Source organism: Centroberyx gerrardi, chromosome 12 (genome assembly GCF_048128805.1).
Source record: "Centroberyx gerrardi isolate f3 chromosome 12, fCenGer3.hap1.cur.20231027, whole genome shotgun sequence".
Lineage (NCBI taxonomy): Eukaryota > Metazoa > Chordata > Actinopteri > Beryciformes > Berycidae > Centroberyx > Centroberyx gerrardi.
In genome coordinates, this window is record NC_136008.1 from 29,564,046 (window position 1) to 29,582,093 (window position 18,048).

Consider the following 18,048-nt stretch of genomic DNA (forward strand, 5'->3'; position numbering starts at 1 on the left):
GAACAAAAGTGTTCTCCCCCCTTAACTCATTTGGCTATATTGTCTCATGGCAAAAACGTTTCATAACATACAATATATTCTTCATTTTTCAGCTTTTTGGAAATGTAAGGCATTTTCAATAGATTTTCTAGTGCAAAAATTGCACTAATTTTACATCTTTTGCTAGGAAATATACCAGGTCCCTTCCATACATCTTAATGGGGCCTTTAGGGTGTAGGCTGTTTTCTGCCTCATAATGCTTGAGCGCAGTGTGGATAAATGTGTCGCGTATGGATGACAGTTTTCCAGCTGACGGCGTTTAGAAGAAATAAAACAACTCTCATCCCTCCATCACGACATATACTGCTGCTGTACTTTCTGTTCTCAATGGAAGTCAATGGAAAAATGGGGCTGAAATGACACCAAAACTCCCAGATAAATGTATTTTGAGCTACTTTTTATAGCCACTGTACAATGTGGAAAGAGCATAGATGCTTATAGGTGTACTGTTGAAAAGGGTAAGAGAGTTAATTGCTTGGAGAAAAATACAGCGCAGGTATCAGGAATGGACTTGTTTTTATGGCAGAAAGCAGTTTAGAGCCGGGAGATCTATGCCGTCACTAATAACAGAGACAATTTTTACTGTTCTGACTGGTCCGCGTTTATAGGCGGAGGTGTATTTATAGCGAGCGAACAGATGCGTGCATGTTCTCATAGCCGGCTGCCTCCACATTCCTGAGCAACTATTAAAACCTTTGACCGCGGGCCCGCTTTAATCTTTCTCCAACGTGTTCTACGCGTTTAATCGGACATAAATAAGCCGGGGCGGTGTGGCGGGGGTCGCATTAACCTTGACCCCGGGAGTCGGCGGCTCCGTGACTCATCAGCCATAACTCCCGCCGTGCAGTGCTGCGGATCGGCCGTCTGGGGGAATCACTTTAATGTCCGCGCCGGCGATGATGATTGAGCGGGCTGAGATCTTCCTGTTGGCGGCGGCGGCGGCGAAGTTGGGGAAGGGAACGCTTGAGGGGCTGTTCCCTTGCAAGGATATTTATCACAGGCGGGCCATTCTGTTTTACACTCAGGAGACTCCCAGACGGCCCCCTAATAAACGCTTAGAGTGGATGAAATATTCATGCGGAGTTAAATATGGATCCTGGAGCAGTCGCCGGGCATTAAACACAGTCAATACTGATCAGCGTTGACACCCCCCCTTCCCCCGTTTCTCCCTCTCCAGATTTTTTCCCCACCAGATTCCCCTGCTTCTTGCCTGTAGTGTCGGGGGTGGTATGAAGGAGGAGGCGGCCATGCAGAATGGTAGGAGAGACAGCGTAGGAGAGAGCGGCAGGGGCGAGAGAGGGAGAGAGAGAGAGATACCTCGACATGTGTTTATGACGAGCGAATGCAGCAGTCGGAGGTGTCGGGCTGCTTTTATCGATGTTAACTAACTAACCGTAAAACAGAGATTGCTACTCCAGCAGTGGAGGCTGTTTTTCTCCTCAGACAGCTCACGCAACATCAAGCGCTCACATGAGATTGGACTCAAGTCAAACATCACACAAATGCGCACACACACACGCACACACACACACACACACACAAACTCTCGCTCTCCTATACACATATACTCACTAACACAGAAATTTAGCCTCATGCTATTCGGCTGATCAGTCCACGCTCTTCTATCCTGCGTAGATGGCCTTGAGATGATGTAACACACCAGCTGGCAGCCATATTGGAGCAACAGTGGCTGAGAACAGTTTACTGCATTTCTAAATGTACAACTTGTCCGTCTCAACAAAACTGAATAGACATGATTCATTTCTGTGCTGTTTTTGACAGGGAACTGATCATTTCAACACTGATACATCTGCTTTATTTTGTGTTTAGATGATGTCAGCTTGTTAGCTAGCTAACCATAGTATCTGGTCAGCTAACTATCACTTGTCAAAGGATAAGTTTGGCGATTTTGGACTTATATATAATTTGTCTCTTACATACCTGTAGTACTTGGACCCACAGACAATATTGGCTCCAGAGTCAGCTGTCGGTTGAAACGGCGAGCTCCGTTGCTTCTTGCTGCTAACAATGAGTCCAAATGGGGTTTGTCAAAATATCTAAAAAAAAAACTGTTTGTAGGCTCCACAGGCGAGTTGAGAGTAAACATGATACAGTTCCATCATTACGCACACTTTGACTAATCAGGAAATCATGGAACTATTTTTTTCTGCTGCAGCACAGACTGCTGTTGGGTGAAAGGTGGTTACTGGCGGCGTGATCTAGTTTTGGACGGACAGGTCAGATTGTAAACAGTAGAGTTTGGTGGAAGATGATCCACTGAGTGGAAATGGTGCGGTGCTGCTGCTTTCCAGGCTGTGGATAGAAATATCGGTTGGTCGCCATATTGTTTTCACAGACTGGCTTTTTTGGATATATTTTGACAAACAGTTTAGACTCATTGTTAGCAGCAAGAGGCAACAGGAGCTCACTGTTTCAACTGACAGCTGATTCAGAGTCAATATTCTCTTCAGGTTCAAGTACTAAAGGTATGTAAGAGACAAATTATATATAGGTCCAAACTTCTCCTTTAACATATCTGGTTTGGACAGTAGCTGACATATCTAGTAGAAGCTAGTGCTAGTAGTGGCATGTAGCAAAACATTACATAACAGTAACATGATTTAGTGCCACATGGTTGGTTAGTATGGTTGGCAAAGTGAAGAAAGGGGTGGGCCCACTGTTGGCAGCCTTGGAGGAGGCGGCTATCTTCCAGTCAACACTCAGGGAACAAAAATCCCTTGTGCCCAGATGTGTCTCAGAGAGCTGCATCTGAATTAAGAAAAGTGAATTTGACTTGAGAAAAGTGAATTTGAAAGTGCAGTTTAAATTTAAATTCAGTAGCCTAATAATCGTATTCAGTTCCACACCGCCGCATTGAATTTAAAACTGTGCCTTACAAATTGAGTTTTGAAATTCATTTATTCAACACATTCATTTTTCTTTTAAGTCAGTGGTTCAGTGTGGGCATGCCGAATTCAAATTTATACAATTCAAATACAATCTCTGCTGGCAGTAATCTCTTTCCACGGTCATCATTTGAACCAGAGCTGAGGAGCGTCCACCTTGTCGTGCCGTGGGTAAATGGAGCAGCGCCAGTGTGCAACAAGTCAACACTGAGGGATATCATCATCAGTGTGCGACGGAGTGTTTGATTTAATGAAAACCAGCGACTGGCTGCTGCATATCCAGCACACTGCAGGCTGGTTTCCCACAGTGCAGTGCACTCGTCTGGAAGCAGGAAGTAAACAAATAATGCCATAGGCCAAACAGCTGGGGACTTCTGGCTTCAGGCTTCTGGGAAAGGTTCAACTGATATATCAGTTTGCCGATATGCAGAGCAGATATTAATACAAATCGCATCTGGTCCAATCGGTGTTGTCCACCTCTGATATGATGGATGTAATGCAGTTTGATTAATTATGTGTGACTGAATTGTATTGTGTATTTTCTTTGTCAGTTTTACGAATGCTTTTTGTTCTCAGGTCTGTCTAGAAAAACAGACCTCAATCTCAATGAGACTACCTGATTAAATAAAGGATATATAATTAACTAACTAATTAACTAACTAAATATCCTACAATTGATCAATATTACAATTGATCAACACTGCACTGGTTGTCTATGGGAAGCCCTAGTTCTGGAAGCAGCTCTACTATTTGCAGATTCCTATACTGCAACAGAACATATGTGATTGATCAGCTGCTGTGAAGAGAGGAGAAATATTGTATTGAATACCACGGTAAATCGCTTATCTGTCAGAATTAAGATGTTTGTGCTTCAATCGCGGCCCCCGCTCAATTCCCTCAGCGAGGTTGACTTCACACATATGCAACACTGATTGGCCTTTAGCGGAAGAGGGGGATCGATAATGAGCGCGGAATCAATGGGATCTATGATGAATGATGAATGTCAGGTAATGTATTAGTATGTGTCTGTTCGCTTGCGTTTCCGGAGAGAGAAAAATCCGTACGGGTTGGGTCAAGGTCTGTGTGCCGCCGGTGAGGCGCTGCAGCCCGAAAGACAGAAATAGTTGAGGAGGACAGAAAAGGACAAAGAGGTGGGGGAGGAAAAGAAAAGAAAAAAGACGCTGAAAGACAGAAACGCTGTGCTCGGTGTGAAGGAAGAATGGAGAGAGGCAGGAGAGGGCGGAGGGGTTGAGGGGAGGGGGGGTGTTGAAGAGAAATGGATTTCATTAGAAAAGAACTGACAGCAGAAATATATTCTTGCGGCTTTCTTATCCTCGCTCTAATTATAACCACAGCTGCCAAATGAATGAGGAGTAGTTGTTACCTCAATTACTGCGGGCAGATAAATATATTTGAAATTTCCATTTAGGGAATTCATTGGCCTCGTGGGAGCAGGGCCGCATAGGTCGCAATTGGGCTAATTTCTCAAATAGCAATGGCTATTGAGGTGACGCAAAACATTCTAATTTTGTGTCTTTGTGGTTTTTCCCCCTTCAGGTCTGATTCGGTTGCAGGAGCTTATAAAGGCGCCGTCCCGCTACAACATCCGGTTAAAGATCCGGCAGCTGCCCGCCGAGACCAAGGATGCCAAGCCACTGCTGAAGGAGATGAAGAGGGGAAAGGAGTTCCACATCATCTTCGACTGTGGCCATGAAATGGCTGCTGGGATCCTGAAGCAGGTGTGTGTCTGTGTGTGTGTATTAAAAAATGGGATATCAGTGTCAGTCAGTGTCACCCACCTTTGATATGAGGGAGTTTCCACCATTTTTTCACTCAGCTTCAGGAGTGTCAGTCTGGAAAACCTGCAATAAAACCTGCCTCACCCTGCCTTAAGGAGCTGCCGACCCACCTGAAAGAATTATTATAAGTCTGGCTTTCAGTGGAGAGTTTTAGTGTCCCATGATGGTCTAAATGCTGTTTCAGAGGCTTTTCCATCCTGACAAGAATACAATTCTGGGGGAAACACTGAATCCTAATTTTTTTTGGCATGAAATTGGTCCAATGTATACATATCATATACACAAAATATAACCTATCAGCTTAAATCCAAAATATCAGTATCAAAAATATTATATTCACAAACATGGCTGTCGTACTTCCACAGGGTATAGATTTGTTCTCACCATTGCCAGCAATGTTAAAAAGCTAACTTTCAACATAGTGTATAACACAATACAGGTGTTGTCACTGACATATCTTTCTGTTTCTGTTGTCAGACGACTGTGCAACTATAAAAAAAGTGATTTGATAGGGGGTCACAAAATGCTAACAGTACAGGAATTACCGTTAGCCTTGGTTAGCCAGTTAGCATTTTGTGACCCTCGATCACAGTTACTTGCGCTGTTTCTGTCGAAACAGAAAGATATGTCAATGACAACACCTGTATTGTGTTATACACTATGTTGAAACACAAAATGAGTGATCACAGACAGAGTTATGGGAGACAGAAAGTTGTTTTTTTAACATTGCTGGCAACGGTGAGAACCAAGCTAGCTTCCCTGCGGAAGTACGGCAGCCATGTTTGTGAAAAGGGCCTATTTGCCTTCAGAAACCCATATCAGTCCAAACCTAGTGTGTGTTATACCTATAATATACCTATATATGTGGAGAAGCTTGAGTTTTAAAGTGCCTACCTGCAGGCAGAAGGTTGTTTGTATGTAATATGGCTGGCTGCCTTGTCTCAGTTCGACACAATTCCCCAGGATGTCAGTTAGCGTCAGAGAGCATTCATATTCCTCCTGCTCGCGGGATTGATCAAATATTAAAGACAACATGATTCACCCCGGCACTCCGTCACTCTCCCAGGGTTTTTAATCAATGCCCGAGCGGCGGATTGCCGGGGAAGGTCAAGGACTCCTATCATTAGTAATGTCAGAGAGAAACCCCGCTAATGGGAGGTAATGAAAGACTCAACTGTCCCGCTCTGATATTCTCATTTACATGACACACCACTCAGTTACAGAGCCTAACTACCTCTCATCCCATTGGCAGACACTCTTCATCAGCTCCGCGACAACCCCCCACCCCCAAAACAGAGACAACAGGGGATTATCACTGTCTTTCTGTACTGTTACTCCTTGCCAAGCTGAAAATGTGACCACTTTTAATAACTTTAATAGAATATCTGCTTTAGACAACGGCATATTAGGGCCATTGTAGGTGAATTTTGTTTTTTTTACCACAGCAGGGAGGAGGGGGATAATATTCATAGAAAAAAAACAGAATTTCTGAGATTTAAGTAAAAAATTAGTGAGAAAAAACAGAATTTCCTAAATTAAAGTAAGAAATTTGTGAGAGAAAAACCTGAATTTCTGAGATTAAAGTCAGACAAAACAAATCGTATTTTTGGCAATGAACCACGTTGCTTCACTTTGCAAGGTAGGATCAACCAAGTGGAACACTCAAGTCATCTCCACATCACAGACACCACTGAACATGAATGCCACATGTCAGTGAGTTGGGAGGTTATGATTTAGACATTCTTTGTTTGACTTAATCTCAGAAATATTTGTTTTTTTCTCGCAAATTTCTGACTTTAATCTCGGAAATTCCGTTTTTTTTTCTTGTAAATTTCTTTCTTTAAACTCAGAAATTCTGAATTTTTATCTCGCAAATTTCTGACTGAATTTTTTCTTGGAATATTACTCCCCTTCCCCCGACTGCAGTAAAAAAATAAAATAAAAAATACTCGGTCGTAGCTTTAGACTCCATGAGCTATTGTTAAATTACTACACCGGAAATGTTACTCTATCGCTCCATCTTCACTGCCCATAGGTGACATTGGAAAATGGGGAATACAGATAACACGGTGTTATCTGCACTCATCCATTATGCGTAACTTTATCGCGGGTTCGGGTTATGGCAACATCTGAGTCATCGCTGAGTGGGTTGATCCTCAGAAGGAACGGTTAATGATAATAGGCCGGAGGCTTTCTCCGGGTTCCCACCTGATACCGGCAGCCATTAACCCTCCCTCCCTGTTTAATCACCCTCTCCATTTCCCCACACAATCCTAATCTGTGATTCATATTGGCTTAGCAAGCCTCAGCGCGGCTGACAGGACTCTGACACCCCCGCCACCCTACAGCTGAAATAGGGTGGCACACGGCCAACACACACTGGGTGATAATAAAATAATACAGAACAAGGGAATTCTGCTTTAGACTTTCGTTTCCAAGACGCGTTTTTAGAGACAGATTGCCTAGGTAATGGTGTAATGACAAATCCGTGTTTCTGTTAGCAAACTTAGACGCTTGGCAGGCTGGGCAGCAATATAGCAGACAGATGACAAAATGTCTGACTCATATTAAAGCTGCACTAGGCGAGATTTATGTAAAAATAGACCCTTGTTATCAGGCTAAATCACAAAGTGGGGCTGCAACAGAGAAGAGTGTCCCCTCCAAACTAATTGAGACGCCGTAGACTGACCCTTTTTGTCCAGATGAAATTCTGGTGATGGTATGGACAATGGTGGGAAATCTTCTTCACACAGGAAGTTAAAAAAATTCAAACTGTCTCCTAAACAGCAGTGAGTCAGCGCTCCGTCCAGAGAAAGCTGGACTCACCAACATTAGATCTTTTTCCTCTCTCATCTCGTCGGTTTCCTTTGGTATAAAGCATCACAGAGCGGCCAGGTTGGGAAACATGAGAGTGTTGTGCGCAGTTTACTGACATCACCCTACAGGGTTTCTGCATTTTGATGTCCTATTGAATTCAAACAGTTATCTGTTGCTGCCAATTGGGGCTGCCAACGTGCAAAGTTGCCAAAAAAGTGCAGCTTTAACTAAAACTAGATAGGAGTTAGAAATAGAGATTCTGGGGTTGTGTGAATGAGTGTGTAGCGTATCATGGCTGAAGCTCATGGCAAGTAAATGAGGCTGTGACTCAGGGGAAAATCATTTCTTATTCCCGGCAGAGAGTCAGATATGCCGCACCTATAGAATTATGCTCCATATTTCCAAACATATCGCTGATGAGAGAGAGCTTTGCCTCTTGCTTTATTTAATTACACTTACTGGTGCGAGATGGGCCTGCTATAGTGGATGGATAGATGGATGGAGGGATGGATGGATGGATGGATGGATGGATGGATGGATGGATGGATGGAACCGTGGGGTGATAAAAGAGGAGTTGGTTCAGTTAGCCACAATGGAGGAAGGGTATGAGGTTCTTATCTGTGAGCCTGTGGCTATAGCAGTGTAGCAGAATATACGCCTCTTCACATTACATGGTAATACAGGCAGTCACACACACACACAAATGCATATGTGCACTCATAAAAAAGTGACAAAATACTGTATATTCCAACTCTGTGCATGCTTCTGTGGTTCCCTATTCATTTACAAATCTCTTACTTTCCCTATCTCTCTCTCTCTCTCTCTCTCTCTGTCTGTCTCTCTCTTTCTCTCTCACTCTCTCTCTCTCTTTCACAGGCTCTTGCCATGGGGATGATGACAGAGTATTATCACTATATCTTCACCACACTGGTAAGTAGAGAGGAGCTGTGCTGCAGAGTCGCTTTGTCATCAGGTCAAACTCAGAGCTCCATATCCATATGAAGATTTGTTGCCATGCACAAAAATGAGACATCGCCGCTCTTTAATCTTCATTTTCTCAGTTAATCATTTTATATTTATTTCCTTTTTTCCATTCCCTTTTCCCTTTAATGTCTTGTCCTTGCAGCAGTAGTGGCAGGATTATTGTTATTATTATTATTATTAGTAGTAGTGGTATTAATAGTTGTAGTAGTAGTAGTGGTGATAGTAGCAGCAGCAGTACTAGCAGCAGTAGTAGTAGCAGTAGCAGTAGTGGCAGTAGTAGAAGTAGTAGTGGTAGCAGTAGTAGCAGTACTACTACTAGTAGTAGCAGCAGTTGTAGTACTAGTGATAGCAGTAGTAGTAGCAGTAGTAGTAGTAGTGGTAGCAGTAGTAGTAGGAGTAATAGTAGTAGTGGTAGTAATAGCAGCAGTAGTAGTAGTAGTAACAATAGCAGCAGTAGCTGTGGTGGTAGTAGTCTTTCACAATAGTGTCAGCTAAACAGGGATCTAAAACTGAACATATTATCAAATAAATAAATAACTAACCAAGCATGCCAGAGTAGGACGAGAGTGTTTTACCTGGCATCCAGCTACGCAGACCGATAGATGTTTGGATGGCATGAAAGTGACAGCATCACTATTTCTTCTGGAGGAGTAAAGCAAGATGAGAGAGAGAAGAGAGTGTCAACTTTCATTTTTCTCCCGAAAGAGGGAGAAAGGCAGCATTCAGATCCTGTAGCTCTTCTGACATTACTTGGCTGTATAACTGACATTGCCTTCGGCCCGCCTGCTGTCTCAGAATGAAGCCCCTTACACCCCTATGCACAATAAACTGGGTAAAGACACACATCTACACGCATCCAGATACACACACACACAGACAAACACACGCCAATCACCATTATTCTCAGCTCTCTCACCATCTCTGACTCGCTCTTGGTCCTCGTTTCAGGTCACACGTATTATTCAAATCATATTCTTATTGAAGCCCCATCTCACTCTCATTTTGAGGAGGCTGGTTGCGTTACTTGAGTTAGGATCAAAATGCTGTCTCTCTCTTTCCGCTCCGCCTGTCCCCTGTCCATTTCTCTGTTGTTTTTTTGTTTTTTTTAATATCAAATTCCTTTGAAAATTGAATTCTTCAGTTTTTGAACTGTCGGTGCTTTTCATCATGACGGCAAAAGGGGATCATTCTCTGTTTGAAATGAAAGATCCAAATGTGTACACTTTTTCTTTGCGGCCATTCCGTGTGGCACAATTTTATGTGTGATAATTAAATATCCCTCTGGTGTTTTCAGGGAGATGAAAAGTAAAATGCAAACACAAGTAAAGCTGCGGAGGTAGGAGCAGACAGAGGGGTGTCTCCTCATTTCCCAGTGTTGTGTTTGGCAGAGAGAGAGTCCAGTACTGACAGCTAATTCTCCCAGCAGAGTGAACAACCCAGCCACACTGAGGCCACATATGGCAGCCATTTTCTGCCAGATTTCACTTTAGTCTCCACTGTTAACTCTTGTTAACTGTTTTGTGTAATATTGTGTGCACTGATTCAGTAGAACTTAATGCTCCAGTCAGTGTGGTCCACCTCTGATATGATGCAGTTTGATTGATTACATATTTATTGAAGAATTGATCAATACACTGGTTGTCTGTGGGAAGCATAGTATGGTGGGAAGCCCTTAACCTGAATTAATTCTAATGAGATATTTTGATCAGATTCTACACAAGTATGCATGATGATGATTATTATTATGAATTATTCTGGGTTTCAGTGGAGAGTTTTAGTGTCCCATGGTCTAAATGCTGTTTCAGAGGCTTTTATACTCTGACAATAATACAATTCTGGGAGAAACACTGAATACTTTGATTTTTTTGTTATTTTTGGGCACTAAAATTCAAATTTAAAGATCATTATATGATTTAATACCGGCACAAAATATCAACTCGTGGCAGCTTCAATCCAAAACATATTGACCTTCATATCACATATTGGCATTTGAGTTTTTGTGTGCCTCAGTGTTTCATCATGCTTTTCTAATTAATCTTGAGATGCAGAGGTGTTGATAACTCAGTCTAAATCCATCTCTCTCCATATTCTGGTGTATTTTCCTTCTCCCAGGATCTGTTTGCGCTGGATGTAGAGCCTTACCGATACAGTGGTGTGAACATGACGGGCTTCAGGATCCTGAACACGGAGAACAGCCAGGTGGCTTCTATCATAGAGAAATGGTCCATGGAACGACTGCAGGCTCCGCCCAAACCTGACTCTGGTCTACTGGACGGCTTCATGACCGTGAGTCGCATGTACAAAATGAATGAATGAATTCATGAATCCATTCCTCAATCAATCTACAGTGCAGCTATACTGTCATGCCGTCACAAACTCTTGGACACCAAAACACGTTTTCAAGGCTGGGGTTTCTGCATGGCAGTCATTCATCTGTGCATTATTTCGTTTTTGATAGATTGTCTCATTGGTCAGCTTACCTGTTAAGTGATGAGAACATAGAAACCCAAATCATCCACGTATCCCTGGTACATTGTTGGCTCCAGTGCTCCATGCTAACATACACAGCATACACTATGTTGAGTGATAGTAGGCTCCATGCTAACACTTTAGCATACACTATGTTGAGTGATAGTAGGCTCCATGCTAACACTTTAGCATACACTATGTTGAGTGATAGTAGGCTCCATGCTAACACTTTAGCATACACTATGTTGAGTGATAGTAGGCTCCATGCTAACACTTTAGCATACACTATGTTGAGTGACAGTAGGCTCCATGCTAACACTTTAATATACACTATGTTGAGTGATAGTAGGCCATTGTCTGGTAGTTTTGTGTAGGGATATCTGCACACCTTCAGTCTTCTTAGGATGTGCAAAGGGAGAAGAGCAAGACTCCTTCCTCTTGTGTAGGATTGGTAAAATTGACATCAAATAAGAAGGTGGTGCTCCATGGGAGACCTTGTACAGCTACTGCTCAGTGGATGAATATGTGGTTGTTCACCTGAAATAGTTCCAAAAATAAACCTATCTACATCAGCTATTGAGTTACTGATATTTCATTTTTAAAATTTATGAATCTATAGGCCATATAATAAAAAAAACCCCACTAATAACTTGTTATTACAAAAAGGTCTGTCTTACTTTGGATAATGCTTGTGACCTACTATCACTCAACATGGTATATGCTAAAGTGTTAGCATGGAGCATACTATCACTCAACATAGTGTATGCTCAAGTGTTAGCATGGGGCATACTATCATTCAACATAGTCTATGCTCAAGTGTTAGCATAGAGCATCGGAGCCAATGATCAACCGGGGACGATTTTGGTGTCTTATGTTCTCATCACTTAATGGCTACATTGACCAACAGGGCAATCTACCAAAAGCTTGATGTATTCCTTTTAAGTTTTCCACTGAACAGGGCTCATCCACGTTTGCTCATGTTGCTTCCAATTAGTTTTTACAGACATGAAGTTGTTGGGATGTAGATAAGAAGCATTGCTGTGGACTCAATGGACTTGTCAAGGACTCAGGGTGGATTTGCAGTGCCTTCTCTTAACTTCCCAGTCCTCCTGAGGGAGTCAAACCGACAACCTCCTGGGTGCCCCGAGATCTGAGCCCAGCGTGTGATAAGGAGGGCCTCTGTCACTGTGATCTGAACCCTCTCTGATTAGAGCACACGGCCTGTAATAACTGTTCCTCAACGTTGCTTTTATACCACCTCTCTTATCTGGGAACCCTGCCAAAATATCAACCCACCGGAGACGGCGAACGGGAAGGGAAAAGAGAGTACTGGAAGAGGGAAGAGAGAGAGAGGAGAGGAAGGGTACGAATGAAAGAGAGAAGAGGGACGAGAAGAAGACAGAGAGCGGGTGAAGGGAAGGCAGAAGTGAAATTAGAGCCCCGGTGTGTTTCATTCCCAAAACGACTGTTGAGGTGTTGCGAGTGAGGCTGGTACAGCCGACTGGTCTGATTCCAGTTGTAAAGCAGCAGCGGCGGCAGCAGCAACGTGTTGGCTGGTGATTGAAAGCAGTGGCTTACCTCTGGGGAATAACCGGTTCACTGTGTTTTTTTAAGAGATCTTGCTTAGTCATGGTTCTGGGTTGATATCCTAGAGTGGGTGTTTCTCATTTTAAGCCCCTTTTGTTGGATTTGTGGATCAATCAATAGTGTTTCCCACTTGAGACCTTTGATGGACTCTATGTGTAATGACTGGACCTTTTCAAAACAAAAAAAGGGAAGAGAAAGTGAAAACCTAGTAGACCTGTATGTACAGTGCATAGTGAATCAGAGAATGTTCTACATCCAAATAGAACAGCTCATTCAGATCCCTTGCATGTATTTTTTGTGGCAAAAAATGGGGCGAGTTCAAGCTCTTTCTCATCATCTATCTGTTTACATTCTTCTCTTTTATTCCTTCATTTGTCTCTGAAAGTCTACAGGCTAGCAGAGCCGGCTGGTTATTTTTGGATCAGCGACGGGGGAAGATTTATGTCTGCGAGGAGTGTGCTGTGACCCCGCTCATCAGTGAATTAATGGCATATGAGTTTGAAGGTGGGGATTGATTAATTAGACAAATGGCAATCAGTCAGCAGCTAATGCATATTGACATGGTGAAAGGTTCCGTAAACGTTTGATTAACGGCTTCATTTGTGTGCTGTATTTACGGTCCTGTGTGCTTAAGTAGTGAACTGCTGATGTACCGTAACTTATGGACTCGGAGATCATGACAGATTGCACTGAGTGAGCAGTACAAAGACTCTCGCTTTCTGAAACTGCTTCTCCCTCTCTCCACCCTTATTTCTCCACTGTATAGCTGTAAATTAGGGTTCGACCAATATGGGCTGATAGCGCTATTTTTTAGACTGAAGCTACCAATGGCTGATATTTTGTGCCAGTTTTCACTATCTTTACATTTCAGAATTATGTTCTTGCCTCTGAAACAGCATGTGACACTAAAACTCTCCACTGAAATTCATGATAATGATAATTACAATAAAAAACACATAGTGCCTACTTGTGTGGAATCTGATCAAAATGTCTCATTAGAATCAATTCAGGTTAAGACAACCAGGCTAGTACTGATCAATTCTACAATAAATATGTAATCAATCAAACTGAATCATATCCATCATATCAGAGGTGGATGACACTGACTGGTTGGTTAACAAATCCATGCATTGGCCTAACCCTAGTTGAAATACTATGAGAATGTGTTGTTCTGTAGTGGCTTTTCCACTTGTTTCTGAGTATTATAGTGGATTTTATCTTTAAGTGACTAAATCAAAGTCAACCTCAAAATAAGCTGATGGCCTTTACAGTATTCTGTTGGCTTATCATAAAAACAGTTCTCTGCTCTTTTTAACTTTCCATTCAATTTCTATCAGTGTTATGCTCTTTAAAACATTTTATCATGACATTTTCCTATCAAACATCTCAAATAAATCACACATATTAACATTTATTTTCTATATTGCTTAACTCTCACCCTGCTTATCTTCACCTTGCCATATTCAGAGAAAGCTAGTCCGTTAACACCCACCCCACTAACTAGCTGGAGCCTTGCTATTGCAGCTCCAAGCTGTTTATCTTGTGCCACTGCAAATTTTAAAAGAGAGTAAATAAACACCCGTGAAGTCTCATCAAGAGAGTCTTTTCCTTTCCTAACATGTGTCTGCGTCCGACAAATCAGGGAGAGCGATTCGGCACTTCATTCCTTTATGCTGCCTTCAATTAATCTTGCAGCGGAGAAGCCCTGCCCCGAGTCGTGGCTTAACATGCACGATGAGAGTGACCTTACAAGCTCCACGCTCTCATTATCATAATGTCTCTCCTTGTTAATTGCTTCAGCTGCTGTCTGATTCATTGTGCGCCTCGCAAAACTGAAACAGGTTAAAAAAAACACTCAGGCATGACTGTAACTCCCCGCGTTTATCTCTTTGTCGTAAGTTGGAGGGAGGAGACGTCCGCTTCTGCCCGCGTCAGAGCAGCCCGTCTAACCTCTCAGTCGTCAAGGTTATCGCTTTGTTTGTCGCGGGAGCTCCAAAACGCAGTTGGTATTCAGCGCCGCGGCATCACCACTATTCATTTCTGTTCCCATATTTCCATAAGCGTGCTATACCTGTGGGTACATTTAAATGGGATAGTGGGATCTGTCTGATGGAAAGCTATTTCCTTTTTGACAGATATCATTTCAAACCTGATACATGCAGACATCACACATATTCCAGGATTCATATTATCTGAGCATCACTCAGACATATGGTATGGGTCATATGGTAGGCATCGGGATGCAGAATGAGGAATATACAATATGAAGAATATGACATTAATATGGTAGAAACAGAACGGTTAAATGGGAGAATGCTCCAATGAAGGCTTACTAGGTGAAACATGTTGGTGCTTTGCAATGCTTGTGTGACCTTCAATAAGCCTACTTATATTTACTTATGTTTATATATAGACCTTATGTTTCATATCTAATCCATATTTCATGTAGCAATAAAGACTGTTAGTAATGTCTGTAAATAACAACTGTAAGTAAATCCATACATGTAAATAATTCATAGTCTTTCCCAAACTACCACTCTTGCGGTCTACCTATGTAATGAAATTGTTGGCAGTATACATTCATATTACTTACATTCTATTTTATTGTTTGTTGTTTGTTTTCAGTATTGTTATTATTTTTACTGTTTTTTAAGCATATGCTTATTTCCATATGCATGCCTATATTCAATTTTCCTTTTCACTTCTGAATCCTATTACTTTTACTGCTGCAACGACATAAATTCCCCATTGGGATCCCAAAAAGTTACATTTCCTCTTATCTTAAAACTACTACAATGAGAGTAATCCATAATTTTGACCCTTATTTATGGGCTGTGCTGCCTTCTACTCCCTTTTGGGGATCTCCTATGGAATTCACGTCTTGTTTTGTTCCGGCACTCCTCGTGAAGATATCTGTTGTTGAAGTGCAGTCTATTCCTCCGCTTACAGTATTGGTTGAGTATGAGGAGGGGGGGGGGGAGACAGAAAAGCAGATGACTGAACTAGAATATGGCGAGGCTTGAGGAGAGATTGAGATGGGTTTTTGGTCTCTTTACACATTCCCTCGGCTTCCTGCCTGTTCCTGTTCCAATCTGTCAGTCATGCCGTCTCGGCGGAGACCTCCCTGAGTGGCAGTACAGGGTGGGAAACATTGCCGCCGCCTGAAGGGGTATAAGGGGCGAGCGAGTTGGACGGGGAGGAGGTGGGTGGGGGTTGAGGGGGGGATGCTGACCCTGGAAAGAGTTCAGGTCCCGAGCAGCAGGACCTCCGGACCTGTCAAGCCACACAGCAGAATACAAACACCCACTACAGAGCAGAAACCTGTGTATGTGGCTGTTTGATACTCAGATCATGTTCGGCTCTTACGGCTTCGCTGTTTTCCAGGCGCAGAGCTTTCTGTGTTGCATTCTGGGATATGCCCTGATGAGGCTGATGCTGGGTAGATGCTGTGAAATACTTCCAAAGCCTTTGTCGGGAGTTCGAGCTGTTTGAAGGAGTTCTCATTAGGGAAAGACTAATATTTGGTTATCCCGCAGATTGGCTTCGTCCCTAGACTTGGTGTTGGGATGATGCTGTTGGACCGTGCCCTTCTCCGCCTCTTAGATGAGGCTTCTCTCAGCTTAGTTTACTCCATCTGCTTGGCTGTGTGCATCAAGCCATCTCTCTCTCTCTCTCTCTCTCTCTCTCTCTCGCTCTATGGCCAAGAGACTTGGATCTGGCTCTGGCATTGTCCACATGCTGGGGAAGGAATTTGGCCGTGAGATGTGCCGGGACATTATTCCGGCAGCTGGCTTGGCATGAGCAGAGGCCCTGGCAGTACCGGCAGTGCTGGTAATGGCAAGAGCAGTGACTCCAGTGCCATAGGGCTCACCCAAAGACCCAGCTCAGTGTGTGCCGGGGTATCTGTTTGCCCAGAGGAGTGTGCGAGACAAGGAGCTCTCCACTGCTCCGACTCGAGGCGTATCGGTTTGCCTTTTTGCCATCTCTGGAACAGTGTGTTCTTTTTGTTGTAACAGTCTTCAGCTTGATGCCATTCCCTCCAAATCATTATATCCAATCTTTTTTTTTTTTTTTACCACAATACTGTTGCCAAAGTGACGAGTCATATTCAGGTCAGTTAGTTAGGAATGAGACACATCATTCCTCTATAGCTGTACACTATCAGGCTGCAATCCACTATACATGTATACCTCTATACCTGGGTGCCAGGTTGGGGAGTTGATAGGGTTAAAACCAAGAGACTTGATATATAACCAAATATCTATACACAGGGTATATAAACCTGACAGTATGTAAACTCACTGTGACCCACCAAAAATATACAGGTTAACACAGCATAAATCTTTAAACAACAGCATGCAATGTTTGAATCTAAATATTTTGAAGAAATGTGCAAATATACTGTAACAATACTCATTCCTGCAAAACGTACAGGAACATGACAGGGTTTCAGAAGTGGGCATTCAAGCAGGACTATTGCTCCAGCCCTTGTTTTTGGCAGTTCTGCTGGAGTGGCTTCTCTGCCTTTGTAGCCATGTTGTCAGCCTAAGAAGAAATAAGAAGTAACATTTTAATTTATTGATTTTTGAGCACTGGATACAATATGATTTTAGGTTAACCGAATTGATTTGACTGTGAAAACAAGCATGAAGAGTGAAATTGCAACTTACATCAGCAGATTTCTTTTTCTTCCTCCTGAATATGCGGAATAGCCAGGGAAAGCAGCTACGCTTCTTCTTTGGTTCAACACACAGGCTGCCTTTGGCACTAGAACTGCCTTTGGCACAGGTCCTGTGGGTTCGACTGCCTAGAGGGGTGGAGGTGTGGTTTCCAGGGTCAGACAGGACAGATCTTTGGTGTCTTTGGCCTCATGGAGCAAATTCATTGAAGCCATGTCAACAACAGTCTTATACACATGAAGAAGAGTAGATGAATATGAAGCTTGAGCCTCCTGAGGTAGGCTGGTTATAGCCTCAGCCTCCTTTTGCAGGGTGAGTCTTGTTGCAGCCTGGAATTCCTGAGGTAGAATGGGTGGGAATGGAACATGGACCTCCTCCATCAGGCAGGCTTGTACCTTGTCCTTAACAGCTTCGGTCTCCTGGATGGGTGGCGGGTGATCAGTCTGGTTCTCCTTGGCCTCATGGGGGCTTGATGGAGCCTTAACCTCTAAAATAACCTGGAAGGCTGGAGCCTCCTACTCCTGAAAGAGGTTGGATGACCCATCCTTAAGTAGGTGTATCAGGCTGGATTCAGCAAGGGAGATGGGGAGAATCCCCTCTGTGGTGGAAATAATTTCAGTTCCAGCAGTGGTGACATTTTTCCCCTCATGACGGACACTGACAGTGCTTTCAGCAGTGGGCTCAATTCTTACACAAGAGTTGAACATTTCCCTATTGACGATAAAAGAGCATTGTTTGTCCTCCTTCAACAAGTCCTGGAGGAATAGC

At 43.0% G+C, this 18,048-nt stretch overlaps 1 protein-coding gene across 2 annotated transcripts in view; it reads left to right on the forward strand.

Annotated features, from left to right (window-relative positions):
- The window catches only part of grik2 (glutamate receptor, ionotropic, kainate 2), a 181,664-nt gene that overhangs the window by 64,770 nt on the left and 98,846 nt on the right, over positions 1–18,048 (forward strand). Inside the window, exons 4-6 of one of the 2 annotated variants that reach the window (XM_078287236.1) lie at positions 4,500–4,684; positions 8,438–8,491; positions 10,658–10,831. In XM_078287236.1, coding sequence (XP_078143362.1) covers positions 4,500–4,684; positions 8,438–8,491; positions 10,658–10,831 — 413 coding nt within the window. The remainder of the gene's footprint in view (positions 1–4,499; positions 4,685–8,437; positions 8,492–10,657; positions 10,832–18,048) is intronic. The other variant, XM_078287237.1, reaches the window with a different exon arrangement.